General features: G+C 41.5%; 1 protein-coding gene across 3 annotated transcripts in view; it reads right to left on the bottom strand.

The window, feature by feature from the left end:
* Positions 1–6,558, bottom strand: part of galnt2 (UDP-N-acetyl-alpha-D-galactosamine:polypeptide N-acetylgalactosaminyltransferase 2) — a 103,415-nt gene extending 96,857 nt beyond the window's left edge. Inside the window, exon 1 of one of the 3 annotated variants that reach the window (XM_070444954.1) lies at positions 6,289–6,558. In XM_070444954.1, coding sequence (XP_070301055.1) covers positions 6,289–6,294 — 6 coding nt within the window. In that variant the 5' untranslated portion in view covers positions 6,295–6,558. Of the gene's footprint in view, positions 1–5,823; positions 6,095–6,288 lie in introns of those variants that run through there. The other 2 variants (XM_023993499.2, XM_023993500.2) reach the window with 2 other exon arrangements.
* Positions 6,559–18,343: the final 11,785 nt, after the last annotated feature.

Here is an 18,343-nt window from a genome sequence, read left to right as displayed (position 1 = left end):
TGGTTTCGCAAATGACTGCCTCGCCTGGTTCACCAAGTACTTCTCTGATAGAGTTCAGTAGATCAAAACGGAGGGCCTGTTGTCCGGACCTCTGGCAGTCTATGGGGGTGCAACAGGGTTCAATTCTCGGGCCGACTCTTTTCTCTGTATACATCAATGATGTCGCTCTGCTGTTGGTGATTCTCTGATTTACCTCTACGCAGACGACACAATTCTGTATACTTCTGGCCCTTCGTTGGACACTGTGTTAACTAACCTCCAGACGAGCTTCAATGCATACAACTCTCCTTCCGTGGCCTCCAACTGCTCTTAAATGCAAGTAAAACTAAATTCATGCTCTTCAACCGATCACTGCCCGCACCTGCCCGCCCTTCCAGCATCACTACTCTGGAGGGTTCTGACTTGAATATGTAGACAACTACCTACAGTTGAAGTCTGACGTTGACATACACTTAGGTTGCAGTCATTAAAACTAATTTTTCAACCACTCCACAAATGATTTGTTAACAAACTACAGTTATGGCAAGTCGGTTAGGACATCTACTTTGTGCATGACACAAGTCACTTTTCCAACAATTGTTTACAGACAGATTTTTTCACTTATAATTCACTGTATCACAATTTTAGTGGGTCAGAAGTTAACATACGCTAAGTTGGCTGTGCCTTTAAACAGTTTGGAAAAATTCAGAAATGTTGTCATGGCTTTAGAAGCTTCTGATAGGCAAATTGACATAATTTGAGTCATTTGGAGGTGTATCTGTGGATGTATTTCAAGGCCAACTGTCAAACTGACATCATGGGAAAATCAAAAGAAATCAGCCAAGACCTCAGAAAAAAATTGTAGACCTCCACAAGTCTGGTTCATCCTTGGGAGCAATTTCCAAACGCCTGAAGGTACCACGTTCATCTGTACAAACAATGGTACGCAAGTTAAAACACCATGGGACCACGCAGCCATCATACTGCTCAGGAAATTGACGCATTCTTTCTCATAGAGATGAACGTACTTTGGTGTGAAAAGTGCAAATCAATCCAGAACAACAGCAAAGGAACTTGTGAAGATGCTGGAGGAAACAGTACAAAAGTATCTATATCCACAGTGAAACGAGTCCTATGTCGACATAACCTGAAAGGCCGTTCAGCAAGGAAGAAGCCACCACTCCAAAACCGCCATTAAAAAAGCCAGACTACGGTTTGCAACTGCACATGGGGACAAAGATCGTACTTTTGGAGAAATGTCCTCTGTCTGATGAAATAGAACTGTTTGGCCATAATGACTATCGTTATGTTTGGGAAAAAGGGGGAGGCTTGCAAGCCGAAGAACACCATCCCAACCGTGAAGCACGGGGGTGCAGCATCATGTTGTGGGGGTGCTTTGCTGCAGGAGGGACTGGTGCACTTCACAAAATAGATGGCATCATGAGGGAGGAAAATTATGTGGATATATTGAAGCAACAAATTAAAGTTTGTCGCAAATGGGTCTTCCAACTGGACAATGACCCCAAGCATAATTCCAAAGTTAAACAAAATGGCTTAAGGACAACAAAGGCATGGTATTGGAGTGGCTAACACAAAGCCCTGACCTCAATACTATAGAAACTTTGTGGGAAGAACTGAAAAAGCGTGTGCGATTGAGGAGGCCTGACATCAGCTCTGTCAGGAGGAATGGGCCACAATTCACCCAACCATTGTGGGAAGCTTGTGGAAGGCTGCCCAAAACATTTGACCCAAGTTAAACAATTTAAAGGCAATGCTACCAAATACTAATTGAGTATATGACCCACTGGGAATGTGATGAAAGAAATAAAAGCTTAAATAAATCCTTCTCTACTATTATCTTGACATTTCACATTCTTAAAATAAAGTGGTGATCCTAACTAACCTAAGACAGGGAATATTTACGTGGATTAAATGTCAGGAATTATGAAAAACTGAGTTTAAATTTAGTTGGCTAAGGTGTATGTAAACTTCCGACTTCAACTCTAGGTGTCTGCTAGACTGTAAATTCTCCTTCCAGACTCACATTAAGCATCTCCAATCCAAAATTAAATCTAGAATCGGCATCCTATTTCACAACAAAGCATACTTCACTCATGCTGCCAAACACACCCTCGTAAACTGACCATCCTACCGATCCTCGACGATGTCATCTACAAAATAGCCTCCAACACTCTACTCAACAAATTAGATGCAGTCTATCACAGTGCCATCCGTTTTGTCACAAAGCCCTATATACTACCCACCACTGCGACCTGTACGCTCTCGTTGGCTGGCCCTCGCTTCATACTCGTCGCCAAACCCACTGGCTCCAGGTCATCTACAAGTTTTTGCTAGGTAAAGCCCCGACTTATCTCAGCTCACTGGTCACCATAGCAGCACCCACCGTAGCACGTGCTCCAGCAGTGTAAATTTGCTGTCCCCTTATTTTGAGGCGACAGCAAATTTACACTGTATTACAAGCTGTACACTCACTACTTTAAATTGTAGCAAAGTGTCATTTCTTCAGTGTTGTCACATGAAAAGATACTCAAATTTACAAAAATGTGAGGGGTGTACTCACTTTGTGAGATTATATATACCATATACACTGCTCAAAAAAATAAAGGGAACACTTAAACAACACTATGTAACTCCAAGTCAATCAAACTGTCCACTTAGGAAGCAACACTGATTGACAATACATTTCACATGCTGTTGTGCAAATGGAATAGACAAAAGGTGGAAATTATAGGCAATTAGCAAGACACCCCCAATAAAGGAGTGGTTCTGCAGGTGTGACCACAGACACTTCTCAGTTCCTATGCTTCCTGGCTGATGTTTTTGGTCACTTTTGAAGCTGGCGGTGCTTTCACTCTAGTGGTAGCATGAGACGGAGTCTACAACCCACACAAGTGGCTCAGGTAGTGCAGCTCATCCAGGATGGCACATCAATGCGAGCTGTGGCAAGAAGGTTTGCTGTGTCTGTCAGCGTAGTGTCCAGAGCATGGAGGCGCTACCAGGAGACAGGCCAGTACATCGGGAGACTGAGGAGGCCGTAGAGGGCAACAACCCAGCAGCAGGACCGCTACCTCCGCCTTTGTGCAAGGAGGAGCACTGCCAGAGCCCTGCAAAATGACCTCCAGCAGGCCACAAATGTGCAGGTGTCTGCTCAAACGGTCAGAAACAGACTCCACGAGGGTGGTATGAGGGCCCGACATCCACAGGTGGGGGTTGTGCTTACAGCCCAACACCGTGCAGGACGTTTGGCATTTGCCAGAGAACACCAAGATTGGCAAACACAACATGTGGCATAAGTCAAGAGGTATGACTACTTTCTGAAGGCACTGTACATACCGGGATATTATGTTTGACAATATATTGTACCGTTTTGACAATAGTGCTAGTTTGCTGTACCTGCAACAAAATTCCAGTAATTTTCCATCATAGCTTGTCCTCCATCTTCTTTTTAAAAATCGGGAGCAAATTTGTTTTCAGCATTTTTTTTKTATGACTGATCAAAACTAATTTTCTCATGGTTCTATAGTCTCTCTGCAGCAGACATATGGTGWGCAATATGTTGGGAACATTGAATCACAATAAAATTGCTAAACATATAGAATCGTAAAACATATCGTATATCGGCACCTAAATACTGCGATAATATCGTGAGGTRCCTGGCAATTCCCAGCCCTAATTCTGTTGCAGGCTCATCTCCCTCCACAACAAAAGTCAGACATCAGATGCCCCCTTCCCACAGACAGGAAACCAGCAGCATTGTCATCACCCCTATTTGAGTCCAACGTGGGAGCTTAGCACAGTGGTGGCGTTCCTGAGCAGTTCCTTGTGATGTGATTTGGCCTTGAGGCATCCCTCTGCCTTGCACTCGCCAGGGAAATTGGAAACTACTCACTGATAACTGCCTTTAGTGGAGACTGGGTCTTTGTTAATCAAATCAGAATGTCAATAGGTTCCTTATCTAGCTGCACCACCTATCAGCATAATGTCAAATGAAAGGTGCCAAATGACAGAGCACACACTGACAAGATCAGAGCAAATAGTGGCCCAATAAAGGGGACAGGTGTTATCACAGGGGTTGGTTACATGATAAACCACTTTAATATATTTGCTGAATGCACAGCTTAATAATAAGTGAAATGTTTGACCTCGTCATTTTTGTTTATTAACGGTAACAGAGAAAGAAGAGTGAAAGGCTTGGGAGAMAGCTATACAGTACTTAGGTTATAAACAACAGGCAATAGCCTATTCCTCACTTGTAATCATATGACCATAGARAAGCAGGGGTTTTAAACAATGGCAAACCTTGGTTTGCAAATTTTGTTACAATGTAGCCGATATAGGCTACTTCCTTCAACTATTGCAGCAGTCATAGTTGAATTAAGGAAGTGGTGTGTGCATTAAACACAGCTCTTGATAAAGTGGTTACAATGGCCTAGCTATTCAATCACACATCAAAATGATAGGCTACGATTAGTCCGATTAATTGGTATATACGGCCTGAAGCTAATGCCATTCGGGCTTGTAAGGAACATTATGTAAWTGTTCCTTACAAGCCAGAATGTTGAATAAAATTACATTTAAAAACTTACTCTACCTGTTGTCTGTGTGGTTTGTTATTCAGATGCTCGAAATATCCACAGGAAAGTATGGTTCACCTGACTTTTTAGAGATCAGTAGGTATGTTATATGTTTGGCTCCAAGGTCAAATTAGTTTTATATTGGATATTCAGTTCTCTCGTCAATAGCATATAAACCAAGCACGCCGTGACAATGAAAACGGCATATCTTGAATCAGGGGAGGATGGAGGACAATCAACACATTTTTTGAGTGAATTGTACATTTTTGATTCAGATTTTAACCTTTAAAAAATGCACTATTCCCAAAAATAAAAAAGTGTGGATTGTTCTCCACTCTCCCTTAAATCAATTATAAACTGGGCGGTTTGAGCACTGACTGCTGATTGGCTGACAGCCGTGGTATATCGGACAGTATACTGCGGGTATAACAAAACATTATTATTTTTTACTGCTCTACCTACTTTGGTAACCAGTCTATAATAGCAATAATGCACCTCAGGGGGTTGTAGTATATGGCCAATATACCATGGCTACGGGCTGTATCCAGACACTGCGTTGTGTGTTGCCTAAGAAAAGCCCCTAGACGTGGTATATTGTCCATATACCACCCCCCATGTGGTGTTATTGCTTAAATATACAATTTTCATGGCATACTTGGTTCAATACCTATTGACTAAAGAAAACCGAATATCTAATTAAAAACTAATTTTATATCGGTTCCCGAACCATACAGCCTACCGGCTCTCTGAKAAGTCGGGTAAACAATACTTTTCTTTGGACAATTTGTCTCAAATTTCGAGCAGCTTAAGGACAAACCGCAAAGACAACCCGTGGAGTAAGTCAAAAATGTAAATTGTATAAAACATTCTTGCTTGTAAGTAACATTTACACGATTTTGTAGGCATTAGTTTCAGGCTGTATATACAAATGAATTGTGTATTACAGCCTGATTAATCAGACTACGCTACGATTAGCTACCAGACAGCACAACGTTCAAAGCATGCAATATCTGTATTCCTATTAAGCAAATAAAAAATAATCTAGTTGATCATGGAAACAATATATTTCTTAACGGTATACACTCGGAATTTGCGTTCCATAATATTAGCAGACTATCAAAATAACCATGATAAAAATCTACACAACATGCTTCGCTTTTATCTTGAAGCCATTACATGTACTGAATTCTCGTGGAAGCGAGCTCTAATGAATTTTCAATAAGCTCAGAAAAGAGTCGGGGAAACATACCTTTCGACRCAACGTTGTTCCTGAATAMAAATAATATGCTATGCCAAGCACCCAGAGGACAGCAAAGCATAGTAATATCCTCGATTTCCTTCGCATTGCTGTCTGTTTGAATGTGAAATAATTGTCTGATAGGCTTTTGCTTTGATTAAAGCGTCCGGTATCTGAGCTGTGTTCAGTGCAGCTTCGGCAGTCGAGTAGTGAGAGCAGGAAACTGCCAACATCACCGGGTTAGAGGGGAAAGGGTAACCGTCTCTAATCCAATCACACTCCGTGGAGACACCATCGAAGGAGGAGTGATGGGGGTTTGAGACGCTTGTCCATGCATTCTCGAATTTGACAGAATAAACATTGTTTACAATATTGTAGCGATTTATCAGAGAATGTATCATTTGAGCGTTTGCAACATTGTCGCAGTGGATTATAAAACGATCCAGCAGTTTGTGTAACAGATTAGGCGGAGCCTACCTTCATGGTCAGTGTCGATGAGGTGGTAGCCAGCAGATCTGACCAGCTTTCTTACAGCTGCAATAGGGTCGGACAGCATTCCTGTGTATATTAAGAGACCACGGAACGGTACGAAATATTYCTCAGAAAATGTACCTTAATCCGGGGATGAGAAATGTGTTGTACTCCGAATTGCTCATTATCCCAACTGTTACACCGGGAAGATTGAATGACTGCTAGTTTAAATAAACTGCCATTTTCGTCCTCATGCTTGCTACCAGCAACAGCAGCCATTATGGAAAAATTATCCCAGCCATTATCACCTTGGCTGCTATTGGTTCATGCACCTCAGTCATCTACAAACACATAGCCTATTAGCTATAYTGGCATACAATTGTAATGTCATACCCCTGAAAGGGGGGAAATATGATAAATTATTCACACTGACAAATAGCATCAGCAACAACCAAACATATTAATTGTTTTTAACTGTAGCCTAATTGCATTTGATGTAGCCAAGGCCTATATGGAAGATGGGACATGTGGAGCTGTATATATATWTTTWTTTTWTTWWATTTAAAGTCCCTAACTTGTTTGATAAAATTAGTACAGATTTTCTCAGAGGACCCCACATTTAGGAACCACTGTACTAACCTCTCTCTCGATCTCCACTGCTTCCTKCTGCATACATTACAGCCTGCCTCAGCTTCACCACTGAGCGCCATGCCAAGACGCATGAAAGCTGTGATTGAAAATCAGGGTTATTCCACCAAATATTGATTTCTGAACTCTTCCCAAGTTAAAACATTAGTATTGTGTTGTTTAAAAATGAATATGAACTTATTTTCCAATTGTCATTTTCTGCAAATAAATGCTCTAAATGACAATATTTTTATTTGGGAAAAATGTTGTCAGTAGTTTATAGAATAAAACAAAAATGTTAATTTTACCCAAACACATACCTATAAATAGTAAAACCAGGGAAACTGATCATTTTGCAGTGATTTCTTATTTTTTTCCAGAGCTGTATATATATATTTAGGGGGTAGATCAGCTTTTATATTGCAGATAGATTGTAGATTGCAGATAGATCATTTCCAATCCCCCATATATTTTTTGGTAAATACAGTACCTTCGGAAAGTATTCAGAACCCTTTACTTTTTCCACATTTTGTTATGTTACAGCCTTATTCTAAAATTAATTACATTCGTTTTTTTCTCCTCATCAATCTACACACAATACACCATAGTGACAAAGCAAAGACAGGGGTTGCGTCATTGTCCTGTTGAAAAACAAGTTATAGTCCCACTAAGCCCAAACCAGATGGGATGGCGTATCGCTGCAAAATGCTGTGGTTGCCATGCTGGTTACGTGTGCCTTGAATTCTAAATAAATCACAGACAGTGTCACCAACAAAGCACCCCCACACCATAACACCTCCTGCTCCATGCTTCACGGTGGGAAATACAAATGCGGAGATCGTCCGTTCACAGAAAGACATGGCGTTTGGAACCAAACATCTCCAATTTGGACTCCAGACCAAAGGACAAATTTCCACCAGTCTAATGTCCATTGATCGTGTTTCTTGGCCCAAGCAAGTCTCTTCTTATTGGTGTCCATTAGTAGTGGTTTCTTTGCAGCAATTTGACCATGAATGCCTGATTCACACAGTCTCCTCTGAACAGTTGATGTTGAGATGTGCCTGTTACTTGAACTCTGTGAAGCATTTAATTGGGCTGCAATGTCTGAGGCTGGTAACTCCAATGAACTTATCCTCTGCAGCAGAGGTAACTCTGGGTCTTCCATTCCTGTGGTAGTCCTCATGAGAGCCAGTTTCATCATATCCCTTGATGGTTTTTGCGACTTTCTGGATTCTGGACTTTCTGACTGACCTTCATGTCTTAAAGTAATGATGGACTGTTGTTTCTCTTTGCTTATTTGAGCTGTTCTTTCCATAATATGGACTTGGTATTTTACCAAATAGGGCTATCTTATACCCCCCTACCTTGTCACAACAGAACTGATAGGCTCAACGCATTAAGAAAGAAATTCCACAAATTAACTTTTAAGGCACAGCTGTTAATTGAAATGCATTCCAGGTGACGACCTCATGAAGACGGCTTCATGAAGAGAATGTCAAGAGTGTGCAAAGCTGTCATCAAGGCAAAGGGTGACTATTTYAAGAATCTCAAATATAAAATATGTTGTGATTTTTTTGGTTACGACATGATTCCATATGTGTTATTTCATAGTTTTGATGTCTTCCCTATTATTCTACAATGTAGAATATAGTAAAAATAAAGAAAAACCCTGGAATGAGTAGGTGTGTCCAAATTCTTGACTGGTACTTTGTATATAAGCACACATACATATTTATATACATACATACATACATACACACACAAACAACTTAAAAATATGTATGTACGTATGTACAGTTGAAATCGGAAGTTTACATACACTTTAGCCAAATACATTTAAATTCAGTTTTTCACAATCCCTGACATTTAATCCTAGTAAAAATTCCCTGTTTTAGGTCAGTTAGGATCACCACTTATTTTAGGAATGTGAAATGTCAGAATAATAMTAGAGAGAAGGATTTATTTCAGCTTTTATTTCTTTCATCACATTCCCAATGGGTCAGAAGTTTACATACATTAGTATTTGGTAGCATTGCCTTTAAATTGTTTAACTTGGCTCAAACATTTTGGGTAGCCTTCCACAAGCTTCCCACAATAAGTTGGGTGAATTTTTGGCCCATTCTCCTGACAGAGCTGGTGTTACTGAGTCAGGTTTGTAGGCCTCCTTGCTCGCACACACTTTTTCAGTTATGCACACAAATGTTCTATAGGATTGCGGTCAGGGATTTGTGATGGCCACTCCAATACCTTGACTTTGTTGTCCTTAAGCCATTTTGCCACAACTTTGAAAGTGTCTTGGGTTCATTGTCCAATTGGAAGACCCATTTACAACCAAGCTTTAACTTCCTGCTGATGTCTTGAGATGTTGCTTCAATATATCCACATAATTTTCCTGCCTCATGATGCCATCTACTTTGTGAAGTGCACCAGTCCCTCCTGCAGCAAAGCACCACCACAACATGATGCTGCACCCCCGTGCTTCACGGTTGGGATGGTGTTCTTCGGCTTGCAAGCATCCCCATTTTTCCTCCACATAACGATGGTCATTATGGCTAAACAGTTCTATTTTTGTTTCATCAGACCAGAGGACATTTCTCCAAAAAGTACGATCTTTGTCCCCATGTGCAGTTGCAAACCGTAGTCTGGCTTTTTTTATGGCAGTTTGGAGCAGTGGCTTCTTGCTTGCTGAGCTGCCTTTCAGGTTATGTCGATATAGGACTCGTTTTACTGTGGATATAGATACTTTTGTCCTGTTTCCTCCAGCATCTTCACAAGGTCCTTTGCTGTTGTTCTGCGATTGATTTGCACTTTTCGCACCAAGGTACGTTCATCTCTAGGAGACAGAACGCGCCTCCTTCCTGAGCGGTATGACGGCTGCGTGGTCCCATGGTGTTTATACTTGCGTACTATTGTTTGTACAGATGAATGTGGTACCTTCAGGCATTTGGAAATTGCTCCCAAGGATGAACCAGACTTGTGGAGGTCTACAATGTTTTTTCTGAGGTCTTGGCTGATTTCTTTAGATMTTCCCATGATGTCAAGCAAAGAGGCACTGAGTTTGAAMGTAGGCCTTGAAATACATCCACAGTTACACCTCCAATTGACTCAAATAATGTCAATTAGCAAGCTTCTAAAGCCATTACATAATTTTCTGGAATTTTCCAACCTGTTTAAGTAGATGTCCTAAACGACTTGCCAAAACTACAGTTTGTTAACAAGAAATTTGTGGAGTGGTTGAAAAACTAGTTTTAATGATTCCAACCTAAGTGTATGTAAACATCCGACTTCAACTGTATGTATGTATGTGTGTATGTATATATACTACCGTTCAAAAGTTTGGGGTCACTTAGAAATGTCCTTGTTTTCCATGAAAACATACATGAAATGAGTTGCCAAATGAATAGCAAATATAGTCAAGACGTTGACAAGGTTATAAATAATGATTTTTAATTGAAAAAAATAGTGTCCTTCAAACTTTGCTTTCGTCAAAGAATCCTCAATTTGCAGCAAGTACAGCCTTGCAGACCTTTGGTATTRTAGTTGTCAATTTGTTGAGGTAATCTGAAGAGATTTCKCCCCATGCTTCCTGAAGCACCTCCCACAAHTTGGATTGGCTTGATGGGCACTTGTTACGTACCATACGGTCAAGCTGCTCCCAGAACAGCTCAATAGGGTTGAGATCCGGTGACTGTGCTGGGCACTCCAATATAGACAGAATACCAGCTGACTGCTTCTTCCCTAAATGGTTCTTGCATAGTTTGGAGCTGTGCTTTGGGTCATTGCCCTGTTGTAGGATGAAATTGGCTCCAATTAAGTGCCGTCCACAGGGTATGGCATGGCATTGCAAAATGGAGTGGTAGTCTTCCTTCTTCAAGATCCCTTTTACCCTTTACAAATCTCCCACTTTACCAGCATCAAAGCACCCCCAGATCATCACATTGCCTCCACCATGCTTGACAGATGGCGTCAAGCACTCCTCCAGCATCTTTTCATTTTTTCTGCATCTCACGAATGTTCTTCTTTGTGATCCAAACACCTCAAACTTAGATTTGTCTGTCCATAACACTTTTTTCCAATCTTCCTCTGTCCAGTGTCTGTGTTCTTTTACCCATCTTAATCTTTTCTTTTTATTGGCCAGTCTGAGATATGGCTTTTTCTTTGCAACTCTGCCTAGGAGGCCATCATCCCGGAGTCGCCTCTTCACTGTTGACGTTGAGACTGGTGTTTTGCGGGTATTATTTAATGAAGCTGCCAGTTGATGACTTATGCGGCGCCTGTTTCTCAAACTAGACACTCTAATGTACTTGTCCTCTTGCTCAGTTTTGCACCGGGGCCTCCCACTCTTTCTATTCTGGTTAGGGCCAGTTTGCACTGTTCTGTGAAGGGAGTAGTACACAGCATTGTACGAGATCTTCAGTTTCTTGGCAATTTCTCGCATGGAATAGCCTTAATTTCTCAGAGCAAGAATATACTGACGAGTTTCAGAAGAAAGTTCTTTGTTTCTGGACATTTTGAGCCTGTAATCAAACCCACAAATGCAGATATTCAACTAGTCTAAAGAAGGCCAGTTTTATTGCTTCTTTAATCAGAACAACAGTTTTCAGCTGTGCTAACATAATTGCAAAAGGGTTTTCTAATGATCAATTAGCCTTTCAAAATGATAAACTTGGATTAGCTAACACAATGTGCCATTGGAACACAGGAGTGATGGTTGCTGATAATGGACCTCTGTACGCCTATGTAGATATTCCATTTAAAAAATCAGCTGTTGTTTCCAGCTACAATAGTCATTTACAGCATTAACAATGTCTACACTGTATTTCTGATAAATTTGATGTTATTTTAATGGACAAAAAAATTGCTTTTCTTTCAAAAACATGGACATTTGTTAGTGACCCCAAACTTTTTAACGGTAGTGTATATATATATATATATGTTTTTCCTATATTATTTTCCACTAACCCTACCACCCCTCCCATAATTGAAGTAAACTAATGAACAACAACACTTAGACTTTGACTTCCAGCTTTTACATACTGTATACATTTTACGAACACAATCTATTTTAAAATAGTTATATTTTGTCATTCTTTCTTACAGATTGTTGTTTTAAATACAACTAGCATCCTACTGGCTTTCCAATTGGACCACTGTTGGTTACCCCATGTTTTTATATTTTTATTTGATCGTTAAATGTACATAGAAGTCTGTTACAGCCCAACAGTGAATAGGCCTACATCAAATGATCTGGGATACATAATAAAGCCTGCAGGCTTATTTCCACTGTGGTCCTCTCGTAAGTTGAGCACAGCCAGATGGTACTAAATCCATTAACAAAGCATTGTTCAGTAACTGGAGATTCTATTTGTATTATTTCCAACATTTATTCACAAGTTTTCTCATATCAACAAACTGTTGACCCAKKGTGAAGAGGCTCATTGAGCATTTTTGGCTAATGTAACTAGCGAATAGTATGTAATCTATTTGTTTCCCCACAATTTCATGATAATGATTGAGAAGGCTGCAGTAATATCTACTTCATGTCTTAAACCTTAAATGCTGTGCATTAATCCTTCTCTGGCACTAATATAATTAATTATAATGGCCTAATTCATGTGGTCTCACTCTCAAAGTATCACATCCTAGCCTAGGCTACTGATCATAGAAGTTCACACAATTATAATTAATATTCTCATGACCAAGGCTTTGCAGCCACCACATCTCTTTGTACTCCTCTCTAATACTTGGCCCAACACTGCCTAATAGTCAGAGTCTTTCCCAATTAAATGCTTTACAACATGTATTCAGCTATTCCGTTAACATAAAAAATAATACAAATGATTATAGCACCCTTGTCACGCCCTGACCTTAGTTATCTTTGTTTTCTTTATTATTTTGGTTAGGTCAGGGTGTGACATGGGGGATGTATGTGTTTTGTCTTGTCTAGGGGTTTTGTATGTTTATGGGGTGTTTGACTTGTCTAGGTGTTTGTATGTCTATGGTTGCCTAGATTGGTTCTCAATTAGAGGCAGCTGTTTATTGTTGTCTCTGATTGGGAACCATATTTAGGCAGCCATATTCCGTTGGGTATTTCGTGGGTTATTGTCTATGTGTAAGTTGCCTGTGTCTGCACTTATTCATTGTATAGCGTTGCGTTTGTTTGTTATTTTGATAGTGTGTTTAGTGTTCTTCGTTTCAGTAAATAAATAAGAAGAATGTATTTATATCACGCTGCGCCTTGGTCCTTCTCTCTTCCTCCATACGACAAACGTGACAACCCTGTTGTCCTCTAATAGGAGGCTTTTGCCCAAATATATACATAATACATTCTAGCAGTATCAAGGAAAATCWATTTTTGCATGACATTTATCAGACATCAGAGAAAGCATCTCTCTAAATAACCTTTCCCTTGTGCTCAGGGCACACAACTTAGTAATTAGTATCTCTCTCCATCTCTTATTATGAAAAGGAAGAATAGAAGGTTTAACACGCCTCTGATTGATCTCAGTGAATTTAGCGTCGCATACAAACAGCTTAATGAATCAATTAGGCTCCATACAAATCAACATTAGAGCACCAGTGAGAGGTAAGCCCACGTCAAAATAGATTCCATTATTAAATTGGGCTTTTTTTGTCGATAGATTAAATGGAGACAGCAAACTGTATACTGCAAGTTACTTTGTAGGCCTACTTTGGTTCCTTGTTGTAAAACCACAAAGCTGTATGAAGGGTCAGAGAGCTTTTCCATGCAATTAATCAACACCTATGGTGAGGTGGCATCTGTTACTAGAGTTACTGACTCACAGAGGCCTGCATCTCTAGGCGGGACTTCCAAACTCCCAATTAAAACACAGAAGATGGAGTCTCTGATCACAGGATTCCCAAGCCACTCCCAAAGACAGAGCAAGTAGGACAAGCAGGGTTCCAGAGCTGTAATTGCCATTGACAAGAGGCCGCATGGTAGTTCTGCCAGAAAAATGTAGGTTCCCCTCATTAAAGTAAGAGGGGCTTAACAAGAGTTGTCAAGTAGACTTCAAGGACTATTGGAAAAACACAGGTTAATAAATATTGAAGGGATGTCCAGACGAGAGTGACTTCTGAGCATCAGTATGAACCCCTTCAATTACAGTACCTCCTCAGACATCAGAGGGCTTGTCGAGCTGTTACATCAAGGGGGGAACAAGATGGTGTGAACAGGGGKGATGATTAATTAACGAGTGGTGATCCAGAATGCAGACAATGGTACTTCAGCTATCCCAAATAATCATATGAGTTTAACTAAAATCACAAGAGGCTAAATTCGGTTGTCAGTTGAAAGGTGTTTCCTCCACACGTTGGTGCTACTGGCTTCCGGGTTAAGCGGGCGGGTGTTAAAAAGCGCGGTTTGGCGGGTCATGTTTCGGAGGACGCATGACTCAACCTTCGCTTCTCCCAAGCCAGTTGGGGAGTTGCAGCGATGAGAAAATATCGTAATTGGATCGCAATTGACTATCACGAAATGGGGGAGAAAATGGAGGTAAATTATTTTTTAAAGTCACCATTGGCCTCATGGTGAAATCCCTGAGCGGTTTACTTCCTCTACGGCAGTGGTTCCCAAACTTTTTATAGTCCCGTACCCCTTCAAACATTCAACCTCCAGCTGTGTACCCCCTCTAACACCAGGGTCAGAGCACTCTCAAATGTTGGTTTTTGCCATCATAATAAGTCTGCCACACACACACTATACGATACATTTATTAAACAAGAATGAGTGTGAGTTTTTGTCACAACCCGGCTCGTGGGAAGTGACAAAGAGCTCTTATAGGACCAGGGCAAAAATAATAATAATAATAAAAAATGTTGCTCTTTATTTAACCATCTTACATATAAAACCTTATTTGTTAATCTAAAATTGTGAATAACTCACCACAGGTTAATGAGAAYGGTGTGCTTGAAAGGATGCACATAACTCTGSAATGTTGAGTTGTATTGGAGAGAGTCTCAGTCTTAAATCATTTTCCACACAGTCTGTGCCTGTATTTAGTTTTCATGCTAGTGAGGGCCGAGAATCCCCTCTCACATTATTTACGTGGTTGCAAAGGGCATCAGTGTCTTAACAGCGCGATTTGCCAAGGCAGGATACTCTGAGCGCAGCCCAATCCATATATCTGGCAGTGGCTTCTGATMAAATTKAATTTTCACAGAACCGCTTGTTGCAATTTCGATGAGGCTCTCTTATTCAGATATCGGTAAGTGGACTGGAGGCAGGACATGAAAGGGATAACGAATCCAGTTGTTTGTGTCATCCGTATCGGGAAAGTACCTGCGTAATTGCGCACCCAACTCACTGAGGTGCTTCGCTATAGCACATTTGACATTGTCCGTAAGCTTGAGTTCATTTGCACACAAAAATCATACAAATGATGGAAAGACCTGTGTGTTGTCCTTGTTAATGCCGACAGAGAAAAGCTCCAACTTCTTAATCATAGCCTCAATTTTGTCCTGCACATTGAATATAGTTGCGAAGAGTCCCTGTAATCCTAGACTCAGATCATTCAGGCGAGAAAAAATATCACCCAGATAGGCCAGTCGTGTGAGAAACTCGTCATCATGCAAGCGGTCAGACAAGTGAAAATTATGGTCAGTAAAGAAAACTTTAAGCTCGTCTCTCAATTCAAAAAAACGTGTCAATACTTTTCCCTTTGATAACCAGCGCACTTCTGTATGTTGTAAAATCGTTACATGATCGCTGCCCATATCATTGCATAGTGCAGAAAATACACGAGAGTTCAGGGGCCTTGCTTTAACAAAGTCAACCATTTACACTGTAGTGTCCAAAACGTCTTTCAAGCTGTCAGGCATTCCCTTGGCAGCAAGAGCCTCTCGGTGGATGCTGCAGTGTACCRAAGTGGCGTCGGGAGCAACTGCTTGCACGCGCGTTACCACTCCACTATATCTCCCCATCATGGCTTTTGCGCCATCAGTACAGATACCAACATGAGCAGTAGCTACGTTTGGCTACATACGGACCGTTAGTGGAATTCCCGCGAGAGAGTAACGGTTAATGTGAGTGGATGTTAATTATTTGACTAGGCTACCTGTATTTGACATTGTGTTGTTAAATTTTATTTAACACATTTTATTTTTGGCAGTGGAACGAGGCTACTCAGGCAAGAAAAATACCTCACCCAAATGTATAGCCCCATTGGAAAATATAAATGGAGTGTTTGAAAATGTGAATAATATATTTTTTTAATTGTTTCATTTTTTATAAATGTTTATCACATTTTTATTTGGTGTACCCCCTCTACGGCAACTGAGTTAGGAAGGACGCCTGTATCTTTGCAGTGACTGGGTGTATTGATACACCATCCAAAGTGTAACAATATAACCACCATGTTCAAAGGGAATTTCAATGTCTGCTTCTTTACAAGGCATTGGAAAACCTACCTGGTCTTTGTGGTTGAAATTCACTGCTCAACTGAGGGATCTTACAGATAACTGTTTTGTGGGGTACAGCAGAGAAGAGGTAGTCATTCAAAAGTCATGTTAAACAGTATTATTGCACACAGAGTACTGGCAACTTATTATGTGACCAGTTGAAAAAAGAAAATTGCCCTTTTTCCTCCCCAATTTCGTGGTATCTATCTAATTGGTAGTTACAGTCTGGTCTCATCGGTGCAACTCCCGTACGGACTCGGGAGAGGCGAAGGTCGAGAGCCGTGCGTCCTCCGAAACACAACCCAACCGCACTGCTTCTTGACACAATGCACACTTAACCCGGAAGCCAGCCGCACCAATTTGCCCGGAGGAAACACAGTACATCTGGCGAACGTGTCAGCGTGCACTGCGCCCAGCCCACAGGAGGCCAGCCGCACCAATTTGCCCGGAGGAAACACAGTACATCTGGCGAACGTGTCAGCGTGCACTGCGCCCAGTCCACAGGAGTCGCTAGTGCGCGATGGGACAAGGACATCCCGGCCGGCCAAACCCTCCCCTAACCCGGACGACGCTGGGCCAATTGTGCACCGCCCCATGGGTCTCCCGGTCGCGGAGACAGAGCCTGGACTCGAACCCAGAATCTCTAGCGGCACAGCTAGACCACTGCACCACTCGGGAGGCCCATTATGTGACTAGTTTAAGCAAATCTTTACTTATTTAGGGTCGCCATAAAGGGGTTTAATACTTATTGACTCAAGACACTTCAGGTTTTCATTTGTATGACATAATTCCACTTTGATATTATGGGGTTTTGTGTGTAGGTCAGTGATAATAATACTTTTTTTTAATCGCAATTGAATCCATTTTAAATTCAGGCTGTAAAACAACAAAATGTGGAAAAAGTCAAGGGGCGTGAATACTGTATTTTGAAGTAATTACCTATTCCTACAACAGCATACGTGTGACAAACACAATAATGCAGATCTTTATTGACCTTAACAGAGCTATACATACTGTACAACGGCAGGCTGGTGTATTAACATAACTACACTGCTCAAAAAAATAAAGGGAACACTTAAACAACACAATGTAACTCCAAGTCAATCACACTTCTGTGAAATCAAACTGTCCACTTAGAACAACACCTTAGAATGCACAATACATTTCACATGCTGTTGTGCAAATGGAATAGACAAAAGGTGGAAATTATAGGCAATTAGCAAGCACACCCCCAATAAAGGAGTGATTCTGCAGGTGGTGACCACAGCAACCACTTCTCAGTTCCTATGCTTCCCTGGCTGATGTTTTGGTCACTTTTGAATGCTGGCGGTGCTTTCACTCTAGTGGTAGCATGAGAGGAGTCTACAACCCACACAAGTGGCTCAGGTAGTGCAGCTCATCCAGGATGGCACATCAATGCGAGCTGTGGCAAGAAGGTTTGCTGTGTCTGTCAGCGTAGTGTCCAGAGCATGGAGGCGCTACCAGAAGACAGGCCAGTACATCAGGAGACGTGGAGGAGGCCATAGGAGGGCAACAACCCAGCAGCAGGACCGCTACCTCCCGCCTTTCTGCAAGGAGGAGCACTGCCAGAGCCCTGCAAAATGACCTCCAGCAGGCCACAAATGTGCATGTGTCTGCTCAAACGGTCAGAAACAGACTCCATGAGGGTGGTATGAGGGCCCGACGTCCACAGGTGGGGGTTGTGCTTACAGCCCAACAGCGTGCAGGACGTTTGGGATTTGCAAATTTGCCACTGGCGCCCTGTGCTCTTCACAAGATGAAAGCAGGTTCACACTGAGCACATGAGCACATGTGACAGACGTGACAGAGTCTGGAGACGCCGTGGAGAACGTTCTGCTGCCTGCAACATCCTCCAGCATGACCGGTTTGGCGGTGGCGTCAGTCATGGTGTGGGGTGGCATTTCTTTGTGGGGCCGCACAGCCCTCCATGTGCTCGCCAGAGGTAGCCTGACTGCCATAGGTACCGAGATGAGATCTCTCAGAGCCCTTGTGA

The sequence above is a fragment of the Salvelinus sp. IW2-2015 genome, linkage group LG8, assembly GCF_002910315.2.
Source record: "Salvelinus sp. IW2-2015 linkage group LG8, ASM291031v2, whole genome shotgun sequence".
NCBI classification, from domain to species: domain Eukaryota; kingdom Metazoa; phylum Chordata; class Actinopteri; order Salmoniformes; family Salmonidae; genus Salvelinus; species Salvelinus sp. IW2-2015.
The sequence above is the reverse complement of the archived record's forward strand: the minus strand, read 5'-3'. Positions and strand labels throughout refer to the sequence as shown.